General features: G+C 40.8%; 2 protein-coding genes across 10 annotated transcripts in view; both read left to right on the forward strand.

Annotated features, from left to right (window-relative positions):
• SOAT1 (sterol O-acyltransferase 1) overlaps positions 1-1,710 on the forward strand; it is a 57,536-nt gene extending 55,826 nt beyond the window's left edge. For all 3 annotated transcript variants that reach the window (XM_067728766.1, XM_067728765.1, XM_067728767.1), the window contains one exon: positions 652-1,710. In XM_067728766.1, coding sequence (XP_067584867.1) covers positions 652-708 — 57 coding nt within the window. In that variant the 3' untranslated portion in view covers positions 709-1,710. The remainder of the gene's footprint in view (positions 1-651) is intronic.
• An 8,715-nt stretch (positions 1,711-10,425) lies between these two features.
• The window catches only part of AXDND1 (axonemal dynein light chain domain containing 1), a 68,791-nt gene continuing 55,456 nt past the window's right edge, over positions 10,426-23,760 (forward strand). For 2 of the 7 annotated variants that reach the window (XM_067728777.1, XM_067728778.1), the window contains exons 1-7: positions 10,433-10,752; positions 11,115-11,304; positions 12,749-12,921; positions 13,344-13,447; positions 19,339-19,459; positions 20,480-20,565; positions 22,698-22,754. In XM_067728777.1, coding sequence (XP_067584878.1) covers positions 11,226-11,304; positions 12,749-12,921; positions 13,344-13,447; positions 19,339-19,459; positions 20,480-20,565; positions 22,698-22,754 — 620 coding nt within the window. In that variant the 5' untranslated portion in view covers positions 10,433-10,752; positions 11,115-11,225. Of the gene's footprint in view, positions 10,753-11,114; positions 11,305-12,748; positions 12,922-13,343; positions 13,448-19,338; positions 19,460-20,479; positions 22,755-23,760 lie in introns of those variants that run through there. The other 5 variants (XR_010941230.1, XM_067728783.1, XM_067728780.1 and 2 more) reach the window with 5 other exon arrangements.

The following is a 23,760-nucleotide window of genomic DNA, read 5'->3' on the forward strand; positions in this document are numbered from 1 at the left end:
GCGGCTCGCCGGCTCCTTAGTTGTGGCACATGGGCTCCTTGCTTGTGGCATGCGAACTCTTAGGTGCGGCATGCATGTGGGATCTAGTTCCCTGACCAGGGATCGAACCCAGGCCCCCTGCGTGGAGTCTTAACCACTGCACCACCAGGGAAGTCCCCATGAAGCTTTTTTAAATTCCTGCTCTAATCTCTTTTCTATTTCTGAAATTTCATACTATTTCATCTGTTCCTCGTTTAGATAATTCAGTAATTTAAGCTTTGTATTATAGTAATTTGTGTATATTATCATCCTTAACCTACCACCATTTAGATTTAGGGCTACTAAAAATAGGACTGTGCTAAAACAAAATGCAAGATACAGAAAAAAGGTAGTGCCTCTTTAGAATTTGGTCAGGAGTCCATGCAGTTGTGTAGAGTTTACTGGACTTAGCTTCATGTAAAGCTTCTAAATCAAGTAAATCTGTGCTATAGATAAAAATGATGAACATCTTTTGAATTAGTGAGCTGCTTATAGCTTGAAGGTTACTGAAATGCTGGGAGGCATTTTAGAGACGTGCCATGTGTAACATCAACACCCCCTATCTACCCCATATCTCATACGTACAGTGCACACAAATAAACTACTCTTCCATTCTTTTTTTTCCCCTTAAAGCCCACATTTCTGGATTACATCCGGCCACGTTCCTGGACTTGTCGTTATGTGTTTTAGAAGCTTGGACTTTGTTTCCTTCCTTGACTGAAGATTGGGTATTCTACCTGATTTGGGGCCAGCATCTGTTTCCAGCCGTTACTGAAGTTATCTGTGTTATTTGGACCACTCCAGGCTTTACAGATGGCTCACTCCATTACTAGGTCACCTGAAGCTGAGCTGTTAGAAGTTTCCTGGAAGCTTGTACACTTTTAAGCAGTTCTTAATTTTTTCCTTTTTGGGAGAAGGGAGACTTGTAGCTGATATAATGACAGATTTTTGCTGGGTCATATCAGCTTAAACATCAGAAATTCTGTTTTGTTTCTTGATTGCATCTAATTTGAGACTAAACATCATGCTTTCTTGGCCACTGAATTAGCCAAAACATTGATGAAGAAATCATTTAAGTACCCCTGGCTTAGAAATTTTTTCATGTGCATTGTTGGAATGTATGCTCATTAACCATGCAATTGGGAAAGAAAATAATGTGGAATGTTTTGCTATTTCTAGTAAAGAGAAAATATCTATTTTTCCAAAGATAATCTTGTTATATATCCTAATTTGTATTTTTTTTTTAAAGTTCAGTTCTATTTTTATCTTGTTTTTGCTATACAGTGTAGGTCGTGATATCTGTGAAGCAAAATTATCCCTTTCACCTTGAATTCTTGAGTTTGCATCCATAATATTATATATTGAAGGGGACAGAAGTAGGAAGGGAAAAAGAAGTGGCACAGGACAAAGAAAAATATTTCCTCTTTTAATTTCTATAGTAATTTTTAAAAGAACTTGCAGAGTCAATAATGTGTTTAAATTATTTTATTGTGGAACTTATGTGGAAGATAACTTTTGTTGTTTAAACTTTCAGGTAATAACTTCTTTGAAGTTATTTAGAAGTAACCTTTGGTACAGTTATTTTATCTAATAAATACTGACATGAATTATTTTTCAGACTAGTAAGTCTGTTACATAAGTATTAATCACCACCATTAATATTAAAGGGAATATTAAAGATACAGAAGCTGGCTTCTGCATTTGCTCAATTATTATACTTTTTTTTCAATTATTATACTTCTAATGGTAGTGTACTTTAGTTGCAATAAATTAATAGGTGATCATTTTCAAGAAAATGTACTTTATTGTGTGATGTTCCATGTTATCAGATGCCTATAGCTAATACAGTGTGGTGTGTAGGAATTATTTTGGTTGTTTGAATGACACATGATTATGTTGGTAAAGACTGAGCTTTGGAAGGGTTTTTGAAGACCATGTAGGTTCAACCCAAAGAAGGGAGGCTTATGAATTACCCAAAATTTGAGAAGCAGCCAACTTGAGAAACTATCTTGGTATTCTAGCAGCCCTACTGCTATCCAGAAAGTTTTGAGAAATCTTTTTCAAATTGTTTTCAAAAAGTTAGTTTGAATCTCACAAGAAGGTAAGTAAAGTTTCTTAATAGTCACAACTTAATTTATACCGCAAGGTCTCAGCTAAGTTTCCCATACCTTTGGTCCAGTTGAGTTTGGGCAAATCCAACCTCAACAGACAAAAGTGTACCTCAAAGAAGGTTATTTTTAAAAGGGTATTCCAGGACTTCCCTCGTGGCGCAGTGGTTAAGACTCCACCTGCCAATGCAGGGGACACGGGTTCGAGCCCTTGTCCAGGAAGATCCCACATGCTGCGGAGCAACTAAGCCCATGCACCACAACTACTGAGCCTGCTCTCTAGAGCCCAGAGCCACAACTACTGAGTCCGCGTGCCACAACTACTGAAGCCCGTGTGCCACAACTACGCACACCTAGAGCCTGTGCTCCACAACAAGAAAAGCCACCACAGTGAGAAGCCCGCACACCACAACCAAGAGGAGCCCCCGCTTGCCGCAACTAGAGAAAGCCCGCACACGGCAACAAAGACCCAATGCAGCCCAAAATAAAATAATAAATAAATAATTTTTTTAAAAAAAAGAAAAGTAATGAGTTTAAAGTTTCTTTCCTATAAAGTATTAATGATAGTAATCATTAGTTTGGGTGTGTTATCTAAGAGAACAACTAATATCTCTAACTTTGTCATAAATTTGTTAGAAGCTCTTATTCTCAATTCTGGGTAGTGAGGAAAAATGGAGGGGTTTTTTGTTTGTTTTTGGTGGATTAATTACTGCAATTGCCTAGGTAAAGTTGCTTCCTCATGTTAGAGCTTAATTAGAAAATTGAGGCTGCTTTTACCCCTCTCGGTAACCACAACATTTGGAAGCAAAAGGAGTAGTGGAAATGTTTTTTCCATTTTCAATAGTTACAGGGTGAAAGTGGATGATATTTGCAGGTTAAGAGAGTACAAGTGTGTAAAGTAAGTATTCTATATTTGCATACACAGATTATGTTGTAGAAGTAATTCATTTAGTATAGGCAGTTTTTATCATAGTTTAAAAATTATACTTACCTGAAAAATTGAATCCTGAAGTCTTTATAGGAAACCTAACAACATTTATGTTTTAGAAGTTGGTCATGTGGGCTACATAGCATGAATTGTTGAAGTCTTTTATGCAAAAATATTTTTGTTTTGTGCGGTCATAAGTAATTTTGAGTAAAGTTCATTGTTTTCTTTGGAGGAAAATAACGGAGATGAACTAACATAGCTGTAGTAAGCAGGTGGCCTGGTGTGGTATAGTAATTTATACATGTTACTTTCGAAACCTTTAAAAAAAAATTGTTAGGCTTAAGCCCAGCATGTAAATCATGCTGCTTCTGGTTGAGACAGGGATGCAGGGCTGGAGCCCTTGTTTGGTTATATCCATTTCCTCTTACCCCCAATACCCAGTTTGAAAACCACTGGTGTGGTGAAAAAAGTCCATGCACAGCCTTGTGATTAAGATAGCCCCATACTTACTAGCAGTGGCACCCAAAGTTGCTTAATTTATCAGAGCCACAGTTTTCCTCACCTGTAAAATGGGGATTAATAACTACCTCATTCGGTTGCTGCAAACCACTAGCCCAGGCAGAAATAGGGCCTCGTTATTTTCTTACTCTCCATAAATTCCAAACCTAAATCCTTACTATTATTTCATTGGAATCCTTAAAAAAAGACCTGGGATGGCGGGAGGGTGTTTCAAATGCTGCACACTCCCAAGAATATATACTTTTAAATAGACTCTCAGGCTGATGGTGAATTGGCTTTGCACCTTGATAGATACAGGCTCTCACATAATAGAATTGGTAAGAATTTAACAGGATTGCTAAAAGCATTCTTGTTTCCAGCTCTCCAAAATTATTGATACTTTCAGATTTATCTGTTTAGCATTAGGGTAGAGTGGCAAGCTTCTGAAAAGAAATGCTTTTACCTAAGTATTAAATCGTGTTTAGAACTAGTGTGTATACTTTATACTTAAGTTTTAGAAATTATGGAGAGGACGGAAGCTAATGAGGCCTTACTTCTGCCAGTGTAAGGATGCTTCTAGTCTTGGAAGGCAGAATGAATTTCTTAATGGAAGATAGTTCAATGACTTGCTTGCTGATGCAAAATTTCATGTAATTTATATAATAGTTATATATGTGTGTGTGTATATATATTTACTATCAAAGAAAGACCTGCCTTGGACATTCTTTCACATATCTTATCTCTAGGCTTTATGATTATGGCTCAGAAATGGAGGGAACTGGGACGTAAATGTTTTGAGGAATAAAATGAATATTGTTAGTGAAGCTTATGTAAGTATTTGATTAGTTTCTAACATCACTAAAGTCTCTATCAGGTCACAGAGTGTTGGAAGCCAGTTTATGAAGGAGGTAGAATACAGCTACTCTGGTTGCAGTGGAGAGGAGTCCTTACTTGGTCCACCCGTGCTTTTCCCCACCCTGAATTTAATGTCCAGTGTGAAAATCGGTAGATACTGATAAAATTCATAAGCTTTAGGTTAGTAGGAAAGCTGTACAATCTGTAAAACCCTTAATAAAGTTTCCTTCTTTTCTTGTGAAGTATAAAGACTTTTAAATAGCTAATTTGGATTTGAGAAAAATAAAGGCTTAATTTCAGAAGTTATGCAGTTTTTTAAAAAATCTAAAACTGTCTCCGTACTCTTTTTCTAAATGCTTTCTTCTAGCCTTTATGCTAGCAGATACTTCACCATGCTTTGTGGTGTTCTTTTAGTTTGTCTTAATGAGATGGTAGGTGTATTTCTCTTCTCTTAGGGATACAGTTTGAATTCCCATGTGCAAACATGCCACTTGGGTGGGAAGAGAGCTGAAGCCCTAGCCAAGGCTCTGCCATTGGGGCCAGTAAGGCAGCTTCCTTCATGTGTTGGTACCTTTCCAGCATGTGCATTAAACCCATAGTGTTTTAAGAGCTGCAGAAAAGTCCCGGGAATCTGAAGTTGTTATAAGGGTTATCCTGTAATTAACGAGGTTTTTTCTAATTCGTTCTTGTTTGCTCTTTTCCTGAATTACAATTCCTCCTCCCCCACCCCCTATATCTTTGTCTAATCACTGGTATCATCACTTTGTTTAGCACACATTGTATTAGCATTAACATTTTTTAAACTTTAAAAAGAATACATACAAAAGGGCAAAATAATTGCATATGTGAAGAATGTGGTAAATAAATTTGGAAAAACACCATGTCTCATTTTAAAAGTAACTCAAGTTTGATATTAACCTTATATTAACTATGTGTTTCATGTTCATAAATGGTTTTCACCTTAATAGCACACAGCTTTATATGCTGAATATAGCCAATAATTTTTATTGGAGTATAGTTGATTTACAATGTTGTTAGAATTTTCTTTTTCAGGATAATGGAGGGAGCCACGTTACAGATTACAAAGAAATAATGGGGCCCAGTTGTGATTTTGTATTTGCATCAAGAAAAGCAGTGACCCTGGTTCTTGAGCCTCCTTTCTTTCTGTGGTCATTATTTGTTGCTTGACTTCTTTTCCTGTTGGCCTTTTAAAACTTGTGAATGGGTATTTCTAAAAGTGTACTGCCCACCCTGCTCCCCAGTGGGTAGAAATGGATTTAGGTTTCTAATGAAAAGAGAAAATCTGTTGACTGGGAAGTGTGCCTTTTCAAACAAGACTTGGGAAAACTAATTTTGAAGCAAGATACGTTGCTTCCCTTCCCTCCAAAGAATCTCCTTATAATAGGAAACTACTATGAGTAGGATTTGACATCACAACATTCTATACATAGAAGCATATATCATAGTATAACAGCCAAGAAGTACTGAGTTAGCCTCCATGGTCTGGCTCTACCCACCTGCCTCTGCAGTGCCAGAGGAGTGGGAAGGGGGAAGTCCCTTCGGAAATTAGATGTGCCCCTGATTCTTGGACCAAGTGACTGTTCTTTGCCACTGGGGGTGAAGCCACAGTGTGGCAATTTTCCTTGATGAATTTACTAAAGTTTAGGATCTTGTCCTTTTAGGCTGAGCTTGTGTTTGGACCCAAGTTAACTGCATTCATGAATCTGACTTATAGAACTGGAACACCAGTTTGTAAATGTAGCATGAGAAACTGCACTTGGGGTGGCATACTCAGGTTGGCCATGGTCACTAAATTTACTCTCTTGCAGAAGCCCAGCTTACTGTACAATGAGAAAGATGATTTTTTTTTGCCTAGATGGCATCAACACCATGTGATGCGCACTGAAGATAGGCTGTGAACCAGACAAAAAGCCTATTTCTTCCTCAAGGCACAGCCATGTTGTTACCGAAACGCAACTGTGTTCCTGACGCACAGTGAGGCCAAACACCACCAAAACGCTGGAGTTTGGGACAGAGAAAGGTTTATTGCAGGGCCATGCAGGGAGATGGGTGGCTCATGCCTTAAAAAAAAACCCAAATTCCCTGAAGTCTTTCAGCAAAGCCCTTTTACAGGAAAGATGAGGGAGGGGCATGGTTAGTTGTTGCAAACTTCTTGGTGTCAGATCCTTTGTTCTTGAGGTCCGGTCATGGTCAGGTCACCATGTTCCTGTAACATCGTGGGACTTAACAGGGACAGGTTTACAGGGACATAACAAATAAACGTTATCCTTTGTTCTGACAGGAAAGGGCAAGGTTTCAAGGCTCAACTTTCGCCCTCCGAGGTCCAGGCCTGGCTAAGAGAAGGGAGTCCCTGCGAGGTGGGGCGCGGGGAGGGTGGGTGGTTACCGTGCCCTGGAGCATTCGTCTAGCACCCAGTCTGGGTCCTCCCAGTGCCCAGGCCTGGCTGAAGAGGCAGATCTCAGTTGGTGGCTCCCTCAGGGCCAGGTCCCCAGACACTGCCCAGCTGTCATGGCTGAGGGAGCCAGGCGCCCAGGACCCAGCTGGCCCTCAGGCTCCTCAGGCTGCCCAAACGGTGGGGGCCAGATGCCCCAGGCTGTGTCCCATGCAGATGGCCGCTGCCATTAGGCTGCAGAGGCACAGATGGGGGAGAGGTTCACTGCCGCCTCAGGGCCTGGGCCCGGCCAGTGGGCGGTCCTGGTGAGGCCTCTGTGGAGCCGAAGCTGGAGCTGGAGGGCCCCAGGGAGAAGGCTGGAATCTGCCTCTTACTCTCCACCTGACGACCACCACTCTAGCAGCCCCTCTAAGGGTCGCCCATTGACGCTGGCTCGCTTGGGGGAGGGGCCCACTGTGGCACCGACCAATGACTGAAGGGGGCCCCCTGTGGCGCCGACCAATGGCTGAGCAGGAACCTCTATCGCGGGTCTAACCCTCCCGCCTTAATGGTCTCTCTATTATAAGGTGAAATCCGAAGGAGGGTACTTCGGTGAATTGCAAGACATAAAAACTAAGACAGACTGAAGCATCATTTCAGTTTTACAGATGCCATTGTTTTATGGAAGCAATACTCTTCCATACTACTCTTCCCCTGGGTAGTGTTTGCTGAGCAGTGTCCAGGTTTCTTTCTCACCGTCTCCTTTTAAACATTTGTGATTGATACCTTCATTTTTCTGTTATGTTAAATACAGATACTGGCCTACTTCCCACTCAGACTCCAGGGAGCTTTGTGTGCTGTATTTAAGCACAAATGGATGTGTGTATCACCCTTGTTCACACTTAGGAAATGAGTTGGTAAAGATTGGTGCATAAGCACACGCTGTGTTTGTTTGGTCCTAGTTCAGGGTATGTTTGGTGATTTCACTGACTGGCTCTCTTCCGAGATATTGTTTTGTCCACCTGAAGCCCTGGAAGACCCTACTGCTGAGTGGTATAAAGCTGCCACAGAAGTCAGCCAACATCAAGAAGCACAGTTAGCCCTGTTTATAACTGTGTCACTTTTACTATGTCTTGAAATTTTCTATTTAGGAAAATTATTATCTGCTTGCATTTTGCTATGGTATTTTCCATCAAAGACCTCAGTAATACTTTGTCTTAACAACATTTTAGCGTTCATCATTGTGTATAATTCACAATGATGAGAGGAGTTTCCCAAGAGTAGCAGTTGTATTCTTCAATAGTTATGGTCTTATTGTAATGTTCTTATGTTATCTTTTCTTGTAGTTATATTTCATATACTTCTACAACTTTAACCCAGACCTTTGGTCAGGAACTGGTATGTGTAATCACCACACCATTGCACAGGATAGAAAATGAGAAGTAACATTTGATGTCTTTTTCTTCACATCATAGATCCAATCACTTCCCAAATCCTATAGATTTTACTTTCTTTTTTGGCTGTGTTTGGGGCTTCGTTGCCGCATGCGTGCTTTCTCTAGTTGCAGTGAGCAGGGGCTACTGTTTGTTGTAGTGCAAGGGCTTCTCATTGCGGTGGCTTCTCTTGTTGCGGAGCACAGGCTTCAGGCGCGCGGGCCTCAGTAGTGGTGGCACAAAGGCTCTAGAGCACAGGCTCAGTAGTTGTGGCGCACGGGCTCAGTTGCTCGGTGGCATGTGGGATCTTCCCGGACGGGGCTCGAACCCGTGTCCCCTGCATTGGCAGGTGGATTCCTAAGCACTGCGCCACCTGGGAAGTCCCTAGATTTTACTTTCTATGTATCTCTTGAATCTGTTCACTTATCCCCATCTTATCAATGCCCTACTTAAGATTTTTTAAAACTTAAGAATGTGAAAGATGAATTACTTTGTTCTTCTAATATGTAAAAGCTTGATAAACCATGTATAAACTGATGCTGGAGTTTTGGGACCTCTGAAGTTCAGTATCCTGGTTATGGTTCCAAACTCTAATGTAGAGTCAGGACACCAGTGAGGAGGGAGGAAGACAAACTTTGGAGGAAAATTACCTTCCACCTGCTTGTGCCTTGCTTCTGCCCCCTCACCTGTTTTGATGGTTGCCAGTCCTTAAGGTGAAATATGTGTGTGCTATGTGTATTTTAATTCTTGGAAAATCTAGAAAAAACCTAGGATGATGGGATATAGGGCTAAAGGCTAAAATGTTTAGATACCCAAGGTGTTTAGAAGAATTAAAAGGGGCATAGAGATTGTACTGTTTTTGTTTTCAACACTTTGCTCATATTTCTGTGAGCTATTATGAGTCTCCCAAAACCCAGAGACTTAAGCATATAAACACAGAAGCATTAGAACTGTCCAGCTGATTTTCAAACATCATGTATTGAAGGTGTTTGTGCCAGGCACTATGCTTGGTACTAAGGAATATGATGACTGAACAAGAGAAGTTTTCTTCCCTCCTGAAATTTATTTTTCAGACTAGAGGCATCTAGATGCTGGGAATCCACCAGCATTACTTGGCATTAAGGTTTCATCCTAATACAAAATGATCCTGAAACCAAGCAGTAGGACCCTGTGAAGTCTTCCGGGGGAAAGACACTGCCCCACACCCCCATCCCCTGCCTCTTGTTTGCAGAAAAGCTTCAGCCTCCTAGGCCTTCCCCAAGTTCCAAAGAGCAAATTCAGAGAAGTGAGAAAATGCAGAAAGAAAGGAAAACAGTCAAGTAAAATAATAGTTTAGCTATAAAGCAAAAGTCAATGGCCCTTAGTTCCTACCCAAAGGCTATAGATAATATTCTGAGCCATATCCTTGAGTTTTTTACATATACTAACTCCCCCACCAAATGGAAGAAGTTGACTGCATGCTAACAAAAGCACATAGACCCCAGACCGTTTGGAACCATAAGGCTGATGATGTTGCCTCCCGAAATACCACCTGGCTATCTCCCCAACAACCAGAAATCAATCAGAAAAATGTCCACAGGCTGATCAGGCACCTGCGACTCTCTCCTTTAAAAACCCTGCCTTTAAAAACCCTTCCCTGAAAGCCACTGGGGAGTTCAGGTCTTTTGAGCCTATACTCCTTGCTTAGCACCTTCCAATAAACTCTATTTTCCTTCATCACAACCAGGCTATGCTTTGGGCGAGCAGACCCAAGTTTAGTTGGCTAATCCTGGTGGTGGTAAGAGGCGGGCTCTCAGCTCCTCCGTTCTAATGTGTTTATCCCATTACTTCCTGAGAACAGGTTTTTAAGCAGTAAGACCCAACGATTTGACTTGGGTTGGCTCTGCCTGAAGTGCAGTCTCCTTACCTGCCTCCAGCCAAAAAAAGTCTAGACCTAGGAATGCCTTCCCCCTGCACGGAAAGTTAAGAGTAGGATGGGGAGGGGGGCGCGGGCGGTGCTTAATAATCCAAGGAAGACTCGATGGAAATGCCAAGGACAGGAGCAGCTTCTGCAATAATGCCTCAACTGATGGGAACACAGAGTTTTTGTTTACCCAATTTCCCCCTGAATGTGGCTTTTAGAATAACAGAGGAAACAACAAAAAAGTGGGACAGAGTGATGCGAGAAACTTGCTCAAGTCCTACCTCGCCTTTGGTCACAAGCCTAAGAAGTCTTCCCGGGGCAGGGGGAGAGCGACCGCCTGCCGCGGAAGCGCCTGGATCCAGACACTTTCTGACTCCGTGAGAACGGCCCGATTAAACATTTTTATTTTTCATTGCTGTTGAATCTATGTTGAGATTTAAAACACATGGGATCCCCGAGAGACTGTTTCTTAGCCGTTTCAGTCCTCCGCAGGCACCGCCGAAGGCAGCCGCCATTGAGGGTTGCTAAGGCCCGGGGTCCTCGGTTTCTATGACGACAGGCAGGCGTTTGGGAAAAGGTGCGGCTACAAGACGTCTGGCGAGAAGCACAGTTTACAGGTATGGGCTGCAAGTGTCGGTTTCCCATCACTCCTGATGCAGAAACGGTGCGAACTCTGCCCGACCGCGAGTCGGTGGGGCTGCGTGCGCCAGGCGCTGCCTGTGGGGAGGCCGGGACCTCGAGCGAGGGGCGCCTTCAGGTGGTGCCGGTGGTCGGAGGGGTGGGCCGAGCGTGTACTTCCCGACCTGGGCCCAGACTCTGATCCACCCACAGGCTTCTTAGTCGCATCGGAGGACTTTAGAGCCCGGAAGTCTCCTCAAAGAAAACCCATGCTAGATGAATTGTAAACTCCAATTTTAACATAAACAGTTAACGGGTCTCTCTCTCTCATTCTCTCTCTCTTTCTCTCTCTTTCCTGCAGGTCAATGTGGCAGCCCTGCCAAATCCCAGTAATGCCGCTGATTTGTTTCTAGGTTAGCTTTCTGGAGGGCTATTTCAAATTACTAGAGAGTGATAGGAGGCATTGCTTACTATGTCGCTCCCGAAAACGCCCTCAACGTCAACACCTGAGGGCAAAAATGTGAAAATCTCTGCATCCAAGGAAGAGACAGGTAAAGTTCTTCAAGGCATAAATAATCATGGCCATAGTCAGAAATCACAATACGTTCACTATTTTCCTTAATTTGAGATTTCAGGATACTTTAATTAGTTTCGTTTTTCCAATACATTTGTTTCAATAAAATCAAAAGCCATTCCTTTTATAATATTTTTCACTGCTCTGCGTAAGGACTGTGTTTGTAATTTTTTTCAAATGCTAATGAGTTTTATATTGTTCTGAATTCAACCTATTTTAAATACCAATGGTTGTATGAAACAGTACTTTTTTGGGGTATTTGTGTCAGGTTTTAGTAATTATTCTGAATGAAAGTAATTATTTGTATAAGATTTTCATTCATATATAGCTAAATGCAGATCTGTACTGGAATAAGAATCTGCTAGTCACTTCCCTGGCGGTCCAGTGGTTAAGACTCCGCGCTTCCATTTCAGGGGGCTCGGGTTCGATCCCTGGTCTGGGAACTAAGATCCTGCATGCCAAAAAAAAAAAAAAAAAAGAATCTGCTAGACTCATTCCTACCCCTCATTATGTTAAAGCTTCCTCCAACTCACCTACATCTTGTTTTTAGGGGATATTCTGCTAAAGTCCCACCTAACTTTTTTTTTTTCCTTATTTCCTCCGATATTCTGACTCCATCCCAAACTTTCAAGAGATAGACTTTTGGTAATGTGAACTTCAGAGGTTTTGATGGTGATCAAAGCATGATACATCCTTACAGAAATTAACAAACCATTCTATGTGAGGGGCATAGATTAGTTGAGAGTTCTTTAAGAAGATTGACAACCTACCCCTCCTTGCTGACTGTATAGGAGACCTTTTCCTATATTAGGCCTACTTCCCTACCTTTATAACTCCTCTGCCCTAGTCAAACTGAGTAGAACACTCTTTATACTGAGTTTTACTGCACTAATTTGCTCAGATTATTCTACTCTCTTCATTTCTAAGGATCCCAATTCTACATTTAAATCCAACTCAGATAGCTTTCACTCTATAAATATTCCAATTTAATTTTCACCTTTGAACTTATATAGAAAAAATTACTAAATAATTTGACAGTTTTGAGGAGAGGAGATTTCTTTTGTCATTTTCACATCAAAGGGAAAATAGACATTCCCATCATCTTCATGCTATCTCGGTTAGTTGATCAAGCGAAGTGAGTTTAATTTTCAACTTTGAATTTGGAATAATGGAGGTTCATCTTTGTACCTGAGTTTTTGAACTCATGTCTGATGTAAGTGTGAGTAGGGCAGACAATATGAGTTCCTTTTTCTTGACCAGTTGACTTTCAGTGTTTTAAATATTGCTGCTATTCTTGGCAACCGGAAGCAATGTTTCTCTCTGTTAGCAACATATATATGGGATTGATGAGGTAGCCTGGGAATCTCTAATTAACTCTCAAAAAAACTACAGTAAGCTTTTCTTTCCCATTATTTTCTTAGGACTTCCTAAACTAAGGGAGAAAAAAAGTCTGGTGGATCCGTCGAAACCCCTTCCTACTTCCCTTCAGAATGAGTTCATCCCTCAGGAAGTTCTACTTTCTCTGACCTATACAGCCAATGCTGGTCCTTGTCCTGAAAACTTACTGCCTCCTAAGAAAATTAAAACCCCAAAGGTGTGTATATACATATATAAAGTACTTGGGAACATTTATCTTTTGGTATCCGGTTCATTAAGTATTTATTTAGCATATGTTATGTAATCCAGATTGTCTTAAGAATATTTTAAAATTAATTTCCTAGATTGAAAACTAAACTCTTTTGCATATTTTCAAGGAAATACTTGAGTATTTCCATTAACCTGTTTTTATGTGATTTACCTAAATGATCATTACTACTCTTAGTCTTGATATTTTTCTTTCACTAATGAATTGTCCTAGTTTCAGTCTTTCTACTTGGTATTAAATAAGAATTCTGCTCTCTCTTTTTCCATAGAATATTCAAATGCCTTTAATGTAAATACTCAAAAATGATTAAGAATAGATTTCACTTGACTAGAGCGCCCTCTGCTGTGTATTCATGTTTTTCTTTTTCCCAGGGTACTCTTCCACGCCCTGTTGACCACGTTTGGCATAACCCTATTCGAAGAAATAAGTTCAAATATCTGATTGACCATCCCGTTTCCCTAACGGGAGCTGGAAGGTAAAGAAGGAAAATAGTTGGGTAGATGCAGATGAATAGAATCGTTATCTCATTTTGTATGATTTCCTTGGGAGGAGCAGAATCGGAAAAATTGTAAAATCATAGAATCATCGATTTTAAATCAGAGAATAAAATCATAGAATCAAGATTTCAAAGCTTGAAGTATCTTTTTTTAGAAAAATACATTTATTTATTTTTGGCTGCATTGGGTCTCTGTTGCTGTGCGCGGGCTTTCTCTAGTTGTGGCGAGCGGGGGCTACCCTTCGTTGCGGTACGTAGGCTTCTCATTGCGGTGGCTTCTCTTTTTGTGGGCTCTAGGCGCACGGGCTTCAGTAGCTGTGGCACACGGGCTCAGTAGTTGTGGCTTGTGGGCTCTAGAGCGCAGGCTCAGTACTTGTGGCGCACAGGCTTAGTTGCTCCGCGGCATGTGGGATCTTCCCAGACCAGGGCTTGAACTGGTGTCCTCTGCTTTGGCAAGCAGATTCTTAACCACTGTGCCACCAGGGAAGCCCGCTTGAAGTATCTTTAATGAACCAGAATACAATCTGAAGAGGACATGGGTCTACCTTTTTGTGTATGATGATTATCAAGAGGATGGCAATACGTGCTGGCTCTGTTGACTTTTCACTTGTTTTAAATTTGCTTTTGCATGCCTTCATGTACTTGTCCCCTTACTCTCCTATTCTTTGTTGTACCCTAGTAGAAGGGAAAATATCAGGCAGAAGACTTTAGGGCCTCTTTTATTTGCACATCTGAGAAGAGCTAGGTAACATAGCTTCATGACCTGCAAAACCTTGAAAAACAAGGGCTTAATCCCTGCTTTTCCTCAAAGCGAACCCTTAACCTTTACACTGTTTTAGATCAAATCAGCAAATTATATTTGTTGTTTTTATTTTTTATTTTTTTTTTTTTTTTTAAACATCTTTATTGGAGCATAATTGCTTTACAATGGTATGTTAGTTTCAGCTTCACAACAAAATGAATCAGTTATATATATACATATGTTCCCATATCTCTTCCCGCTTGCGTCACCCTCCCTCCCACCCTCCCTATCCCACCCCTCCAGGCGGTCACAAAGCACCGAGCTGATCTCCCTGTGCTATGCGGCTGCTTCCCACTAGCTATCTAGTAGTGTATACTAGATATACACTACTGGTAGTGTATACATGTAGTGTATACATGTACATGTATACATGTCCATGCCTCTTTATTGCTTTGTCGCCGTTTACCCTTCCCCCTCCCCATAGCCTCAAGTCCATTCTCTAGTAAGTCTGTGTCTTTATTCCTGTTTCACCCCTAGGTTTTTCATGACATTTTTTTTTTTTTCTTAAATTCCATATATATGTGTTAGCATACGGGTCTCTTGTAGACAGCAAATATATGGGTCTTGTTTTTGTATCCATTCAGCCAATCTGTGTCTTTTGGTGGGAGCATTTAGTCCATTTACATTTAAGGTAATTATCGATATGTGTGTTCCCATTCCCATTTTCTTAATTGTTTTGGGTTTGTTATTGTAGGTCTTTTCCTTCTTTTGTGTTTCTTGCCTAGAGAAGTTCCTTTAGCAGTTGTTGTAGAGCTGGTTTGGTGGTGCTGAACTCTCTCAGCTTTTGCTTGTCTCTAAAGGTTTTAATTTCTCCATCAAATCTGAATGAGATCCTTGCTGGGTAGAGTAATCTTGGTTGCAGGTTTTTCTCCTTCAACACTTTCAATATGTCCTGCCACTCCCTTCTGGCTTGCAGAGTTTCTGCTGAAAGATCAGCTGTTAACCTTATGGGGATTCCCTTGTGTGTTATTTGTTGTTTTTCCCTTGCTGCTTTTAATATGTTTTCTTTGTATTTAATTTTTGACAGTTTGATTAATATGTGTCTTGGCGTATTTCTCCTTGGATTTATCCTGTATGGGACTCTCTGTGCTTCCTGGACTTGATTAACTATTTCCTTTCCCATATTAGGGAAGTTTTCAACTATAATCTCTTCAAATATTTTCTCAGTCCCTTTCTTTTTCTCTTCTTCTTCTGGAACCCCTATAATTCGAATGTTGGTACGTTTAATGTTGTCCCAGAGGTCTCTGAGACTGTCCTCAGTTCTTTTCATTCTTTTTTTCTTTATTCTGCTCTGCAGTAGTTATTTCCACTATTTTATCTTCCAGGTCACTTATCCGTTCTTCTGCCTCAGTTATTCTGCTATTGATCCCATCTAGAGTACTTTTAATTTCATTTATTGTGTTGTTCATCGTTGCTTGTTTCATCTTTAGTTCTTCTAGGTCCTTGTTAACTGATTCTTGCATTTTGTCCATTCTATTGTCCATTCTATCTCCAAGATTTCGGATCAACCTTACTATCATTATTTTGAATTCTTTTTCAGGTAGACTGCCTATTTCCTCTTCATTTGTTAGGTCTGATGGGTTTTTATCTTGCTCCTTCATCTGCGGTGTGTTTTTCTGTCTTTTCATTTTGCTTATCTTACTGTGTTTGGGGTCTCCTTTTTTGCAGGCTGAAGGTTCGTAGTTCCTGTTGTTTTTTGTGTCTGTCCCCAGTGGCTAAGGTTGGTTCAGTGGGTTGTGTAGGCTTCCTGGTGGAGGGTACTAGTGCCTGTGTTCTGGTGGATGAGGCTAGATCTTGTCTTTCTGGTGGGCAGGTCCACGTCTGGTGGTGTGTTTTGGGGTGTCTGTAGACTTATTATGATTTTGGGCAGCCTCTCTGCTAATGGGTGGGGTTGTGTTCCTGTCTTGCTAGTTGTTTGGCATAGGATGTCCAGCACTGTAGCTTGCTGGTCGTTGAGTGAAGCTGGGTGCTGGTGTTGAGATGGAGATCTCTCGGAAATTTTTGCTGTTTGATATTATGTGCAGCTGGGAGGTCTCTTGTGGATCAGTGTCCTGAAGTTGGCTCTCCCACCTCAGAGGCACAGCACTGACTCCTGGCTGCAGCACCAAGAGCCTTTCATCCACACGGCTCCTTAATTTGGGATGATTGGTTGTCTATTCAGGTATTCCACAGATGCAGGGTATATCAAGTTGATTGTGGAGCTTTAATCCGCTGCTTCTGAGGCTGCTGGGAGAGATCTCCCTTTCTCTTCTTTGTTCTCACAGCTCCCAGGGGCTCAGCTTTGGATTTAGCCCCGCCTGTGCGTGTAGGTCGCCGGAGGGCGTCTGTTCTTTGCTCAGACAGGACGGGGTTAAAGGAGCCACTGATTCGGAGGCTCTGGCTCACTCAGGCCCGGGGGTAGGGAGGGGCACGGAGTGTGGGGCGGGCCTGCGGCGGCAGAGGCCGGCGAGACGTTGCAGCCCGAGGCGCGCCTGTGCGTTCTCCCGGGGGAGTTGTCCCTGGATCCCGGGACCCTGGCAGTGGCGGGCTGCACAGGCTCCCCGGAAGGGCGTGTGGCTAGTGACCTGTGTTCGCACACAGGCCTCCCGGTGGCGGCAGCAGCGGCCCTAGCGTCTCATGTCTGTCTCTGGGCTCCGCACTTTTAGCCGCGGCTCGCGCCCGTCCCTGGAGCTCTCTCAAGCAGCGTTCTTAATCCCCTCTCCTCGTGCACCAGGAAACAAAGAGGGACGTAAAAGTCTCTTGCCTCTTCGGCAGTTCCAGACTTCTCCCCGGACTCTCTCCCGGCCAGCCGCGGTGCACTAACGCCCTGCAGGCTGTGTTCACGCCGCCAACCTCAGTCCTCTCCCGGCGCTCCGACAAAAGCCGGAGCCTCAGCTCCCAGTCCCGCCCGCCCCGGCGGGTGAGCAGACAAGCCTCTCGGCTGGCGAGTTCCGGTCGGCCCGATCCTCTGCGCTGGAATCTGTCCGCTTTGTCCTCCGCACCCCTGTTGCTGTGCTCTCCTCCGCGGCTCCCAAGCTCCCCCACTCCGCCTCCCGAAGCCTCCACCCGCGAAGGGGCTTCCTAGTGTGTGGACACTTTTCCTCCTTCACAGCTCTCTCCCGCTGGTGCAGGACCCGTCCCTATCCTTTTGTCTCTGTTTAGTTTTTTCTTTTGTCCTACCCAGGTACGTGGGGGGTTTCTTGCCTTTTGGGAGGTCTGAGGTCTTCTGCCAGCGTTCAGTAGATGCTCTGTAGGAGTTGTTCCATGCATAGATGTATTTCTGGTGTATCTGTGGGGAGGAACGTGATCTCCGCGTCTTACTCTTCCGCCATCTTCCCGGAAGTCTATATTTGTTGTTTTTATATCATTCCTAAAAATATCCAAAATTACAACATTTTCCCTGTGAAGATTGTAATCTGCTAATTTTCTGTGTATGGTTAATTTATCAATTTACTCCCTCCAAAAAAAAATTTACTCCCTCCATGCTCCTTACTGAAATATCACTTAATAGTAAGTTTACAGTTACTAATACTTGGGTAGGTTATTTAGTCTTTCTGAGTTCCATTTTCTCACTTGTAAAAAGGGAATAATAGACTTGCTCCATTTTGTGTACCTCCCAGGGATATAGAAAGCACAAATGAGATAATGAATGCAAGAGCACTTGTAAAACTATACACTGCTATGTAAATATAAGGTGTTATTACTCAGCTATGTCTCAGTGCTAGAAAAAGTGGTAGAAATTTAGGCTCTTCATTCCTGTGTCCTGGGGCTTTGGTGTCATAAGTATTGGTACTTTATTTTATGCCATCAGACCATGGCTATAATTATTACTATATAATAATTAGTAGTTATGAGATGTTTGAAGTACTTTGAAAAAACAATTAGCTATATCTGAATGCAGCAATAAACTGACATTAAAGTTTTAATGTCAAATGACATCTGAGTTGGAACTTTTTAAAATGTGAAGATCTGTAGTGTGATAGACAGGATAATGACCTCCCTGAAATGTCCTCACTGCAGTCCTTGGAACCTGTGGATACGTACCTTACATGGCAAAAGGTACCTTACATGGCAAAAGTTACCTTGATTTGGCATTGGCAAGAGACAAGAGGAGGGTGACTGTAAAATTAATAAGTGTTAGTGATAGATATTGAGGACAAAGGATGGGATGGAATCAATTATGGATGCTTAGATTTTTGATGAGTAGAGTGGTGCTGCTAACTGACAGAATTAGTGAATATAGAAGGGTGAAAAGTGAGAATGAAGGAGAATTATTCAGTCATATCTAGAGGTAACAAATATGATAAGGTGAGATTTGATAGCATTGCCAAGGGAGAAAGTATAGGGAGAGCACAGAAGGATGAGGACAGGACGTTGTGGAGCATTTCCATTTGGTAGGCAGGAGGTCACAGAGATGTTCAAGAAGGGGTAGGTAGGATGAGAGAACCAGGAGAGTCCAGTCATACAGAGGACAGAGGAGAGGAGAGTGTTTTTAAGAAGAGAGGTGATCAACCCTGGAAAATATTCCAGGAAAATAGTGGAAGATGAGAACTGATGACTTAGCTGTAGAAAGTCATCCTCAGCTTTCTGGAGAATGATTTCCCAACTGCAGGGAAATTTTAAGAAGTCTGATGTTTAGCAGAAAGTGAGAGATAGATAGATCAAGGTAACTTGACAACAATGTATGGTCAAGGGAAGATTTTTAGAAGGGGAGAAGACTTGAGTTATAGACCAGGGGGAATGTTCCAAGAGAGAAGGAAATACACAGAAATTAGGATTGATGGAATGAGGTCCCCAAGGATGTGGGCAAAGATGAAATGAAGGACTTAAGTGGAGGAAATAATCCTGGGGAAGAGAATATATCTTAACATGAGGCTGAAGGAAAGGCGAATGAGAAATTTGACCTGGAGAAGAGGAAGAGTGCGGGGGGGAAAACCCTAATGCCTCAGCCTTCTTAGTAAAGTATGAGGTAAGGAGACCAGTTTTGTGTCCCTTTGTATCCACTAGAAGGATGTGTGTGGACTTTACCCACTCTTATCCAGTAGCCAAACAAAATTTATTTTGTAAATATATTTTTCTTATCTTTTAGGGATATTTCTTTTCTGTACGATGTTAAATATGTTAAAGGAGAGACTAGGGAGAGCACAGTTTGTCCCCCACAAATGGACCGTTCATTACAGTCACGTGATGGTGTCCTTGTGCCTCATAAGGTAAATAAAGTATTTGACAAATAATTTCCTCTCCCTCTCTCTACTTAAGAAAAAAATTTCCCCCAAATATAAAGCCATGTCATACTATAACAACCTGCATTGTTTATGTTTTCATAGCACTTTCTAATTATTTCTAGAAAAGGGCATTTAGTGGGAGATGATCAAACATATCTTATTTTAAGCCATTTTCCAAACTACAGTTATTTACTTTAATCTGGATAATACAGTGTAGGAGACTAGATTTTTTTTTAAAAGAAACCAACAGTTTAAAGTTGTAGAATTCTTGAAAGTAACACAACATTGTAAATCAACTGTACTTCAATTTTAAAAAAGGCAGAAAAAAGAATTGTAGAATTCTTATTTTTGGCTTGTTGCTAAGGTAAATTTTACATTCCTATTGAATTTTAAAGTCAATAGATTTTTGTGTAATTAATACTAAAACCAAGATTGTTCTTTAATTCATGGCTAGTTTTTAATTTTATTTATTTTTAACATTTATTTTTGGCTGCGTTGGGTCTTCGTTGCTGTGCGTGGGCTTTCTCTAGTTGCAGTGAGCGGGGGCCACTCTTTGTTGTGGTGCATGGGCTTCTTATTGCGGTAGCTTCTCTTGTTGTGGAGCACGGACTCTAGGTGCGCGGGCTTCAGTCTTCATGGCACATGGGCTCAGTATTTGTGGCTTGTGGGCTCTAGAGCACAGGCTCAGTAGTTGTGGCGCACGGGCTTAGCTGCTCGGTGGCATGTGACATCTTCCTGGACCAGGGGTCGAACCCACGTCCCCTGCATTGGCAGGCGGATTCTTAACCACTGAGCCACAAGGGAAACCCCTTGGCTAATTTTTTAATTTGTGCTCTGCTAAAAGTTTATTACTCCTTGCCATGACCCATATTACTAATATTGTTATTTCTCTGATCAAAATCTCTTAATAAATAGTATCCCTTTGGTATAGAAATTAGGATTTGTGAAACTCAATTTTTTTCATCTGCTTGTTTTCATTCTTGTTGTTCTTTCTTTCTTTTTAAGCCAAAGAAACTAACAGATACTTTGATTCCTGAAGAATTTCATATTGTGTCAAATACAGGAGTTTCAGGTTTGGAGTGTTATGATGAGTGAGTACTGTGGTATATACTGAATATCTGACAAGTTGAACTGTTTCCTACTTCCCAGACATAGAGGAACCTGAGCAGTTCACTCATGTTCCCAAGCAATATCTACACTGAAGTGAGTAAACATCTGGCTTACCATCCTAATACAATTTAAGGAAGGTATCAAAAACTAATGAAAAAAGTCTTACTTAAAAGAGTTTGAAGCAACAAGAATTTACTGTATAGCACAGGGAACTGTGCTATTACAAGATATTGAATATCTTGTAATAACCTATAATGGAAAAAAATCTGAAAAAATATATAACTGAATCATTTTGCTGTATACCTAAAACTAACATAATATTGTAGATCAGTTATATTTCAATTTAAAAAGAGAGTTTGAGATTTTAGTTTAGATTAAATCGTTCTCTGTCTTTTCCTACTGTTTAATTTTGAATTAAAAAAAAAATAGATCTTTGTTCTGAACGCTTGCTGTGCCTCTTTGGGAATGGTTTTGAGCAATGACAAAGGAAAGTAGCCCTCTAAATTGGAATCTGTAATGCACACTCTAGGGCTTAGCTCCAGCCTTCAGACTAGTCATTTCAAGTTTTCTTTGATTTCTGCTAATGGGATTGAAAATGGGATCTTGCTTTTATTTTCTGAAACAACACTTGAATGTTTCATAGTTTAAAAAACTAGAACTTTGGATTAGGTTTTATAGTAAAATACTCAGAAGCTGTCACTCTTTTTACCTTATCCAATACGTATGTTAAATGGCATTTCCTTATGATGGTGGGTTTCAGAACAATATTTTGCCAAAGGGAACTAAACGGAACTCATTTTTTGGGTAACTTTTAATTCTTATATAATTTCAAAATTATAAAAAAGTTACAAAAATGGGACAGGGAACTCCTGTATACCCTCTATCCTGACTCACTGAGTGTTTACATTTTGCCTTATTTGCTTTAATACACACACACACACACACACACACACACACACACACACACACTCTTAAAACTATTCAAGAGTAAGTTGGAGTCCCTCATGACCCTTTGCCACCAAATACTTTAGTGTGTATTTCCTTGTAACCCACTATTTATAGATCTTTTTGATGACTTTTTTAGCTCCATCATTCTTGTATATATTAGTTGCCATTTTACAATATAGACTCATAGATTTCTGTTTTTTTCAGTGAGTTATAATTCTTTGCTATCATTGATGTTCAAATTTTTCCTGATTTTGCTAATGCCAGATCCTTTGAGCTGGCTCTTGTGTTCTTTAGGCATGTCCCCATCATTCTTTGAATGTTCTCTTATTTTCTGGCTCAATAAGATTTTCAGGTTCATCTTGTATTTCCCAGCTCCAGCTTTGGAGTGAGCTATGAGTCACTTCTCCACGGAGTACTGTTTGCCTTTTAGTGTAGAAGCGTTCTTAGAAACCAAGATCTGGGTGCTAGATGTACTCATTGCTCCTGGGGTATCATTGCTTCTAGTCCCTCTCACATACTCATTTTTGAAACGTTTTTGAGTCTTTATATTCCCTGAATATTTTTCACTAATCTAAATTCTGAAAGTGGACCTTATTAACCAACTGTGTTCCAGTAGGGGGCAGAACCAAAGGAAGTGTTTTTTAACTAGGGGAAGAAAAAAGATATATAAATAATAATGAATTTGAAGAATTACCATGAGATTCTCATTGTGATACCCATTTAGGTATAAGCAAGTACTTCCAGAGGACAGATAAATATGCTGGGCATCAGGAAGCTTGGCTTCTAGTTTCAGCTCTGCTTATTAATTTTATAACCTGTTTAGTCACTTAACTTTGTTGACTTCAGTGGCCTTAAAACATTCTTCCACCTTTGAAATGTCATTTTTCTTAATGAATCAAAGAAATTTTTGTATTGTGATACACTGAGGAATGTGATTAAAGCTCTTTTACTTAAAATTTTTTAAAATGTGATAAGTATCATTATATCTGTGTCTGTAGATGTCTAAGGCTATTTAAGTATCCTCTTGTGTGTAAAACGATGGACCTTTCTGATTGTCTCCAAGCTTCTCAATTCTGTGAGGTCTTAAGTTTTTCATGTCTTGTTATGTGATAAATAGACCAGACAGTTTTCTTACAATAATATTTACCTGTCTTATTTATTGCAGCAAATATACTACTCTCCTCACAGATAGTGAAAATAGACTATTGCTCTTCCCATCCATGTAAGTATTGTTTATTTTTGAGAGTGTTTCTAAGAAGGAATAACTATATACACATATTCTTCTTTTTATTGGTACTTTATTACACAAAAATATTAAAATTACTGCAGAAAGCCAAGACAATAATTGCCTACAATTCTATCATTTGATCAGTGTTTTCATTTGTCCAACTGCATATTGATTTTTTTTTTTTTTTTTTTTTTTTTGTGGTACGCGGACCTCTCACTGTTGTGGCCTCTCCCGTTGTGGAGCACAGGCTCCGGACGCGCAGGCCCAGTGACCATGGCTCACGGGCCCAGCTGCTCCGCAGCATGTGGGATCCTCCTGGACGGGGGCACAAACCCACGTCCCCTGCATCGGCAGGTGGACTCTCAACCACTGCGCCACCAGGGAAGCCCTGCATATTGTTTTTTTACGTATTTATAATAATATCAAAGTGCTAAAAACACTTTTTTTTTTACCATTTTAAATGGTTTTTTTTGGGTTTGTTTTTAAATTTTATTTTATTGTGGTAAGAATACTTAACATGAGATCTATCCTCTTAATAAAATTTTAAGTGTGCAATACAATATTGTAATTATAGGCACAGTATTGTACAGCAGAACTGTAGAACCTTGCATAACTGAAATATTATGCCCATTGATGAGCAGCTTTCCATTTCCTTCTCCCCTCAGCCCCTGCAAACCACCATTCCACTTTCTGATTCTATGAGTTTGACTATTTTAGATACCCCATGTAAGTGGAATCACACAGTATTTGTTTTTCTGTGACTGGCTTATTTCACTTAGCATAATGTCCTCTAGGGACATTCATGTTGTTGCATATTGCAGAATTTCCTTCTTTTTTTAAGGCTGAACAATATTCCAGTATGTATGTATGTATGTATGTGTGTGTGTGTATACATATATATATATGTATACACACACACACCACATTTCCTTTATCCATTCATCAATGGATCAAGGGTTGTTTCCACATCTTGGCTGTTGTGAATAGTGCTTCAGTGAAC

The sequence above is a fragment of the Pseudorca crassidens genome, chromosome 2 (genome assembly GCF_039906515.1).
Source record: "Pseudorca crassidens isolate mPseCra1 chromosome 2, mPseCra1.hap1, whole genome shotgun sequence".
In the NCBI taxonomy this organism is placed as follows: Eukaryota; Metazoa; Chordata; class Mammalia; order Artiodactyla; family Delphinidae; genus Pseudorca; species Pseudorca crassidens.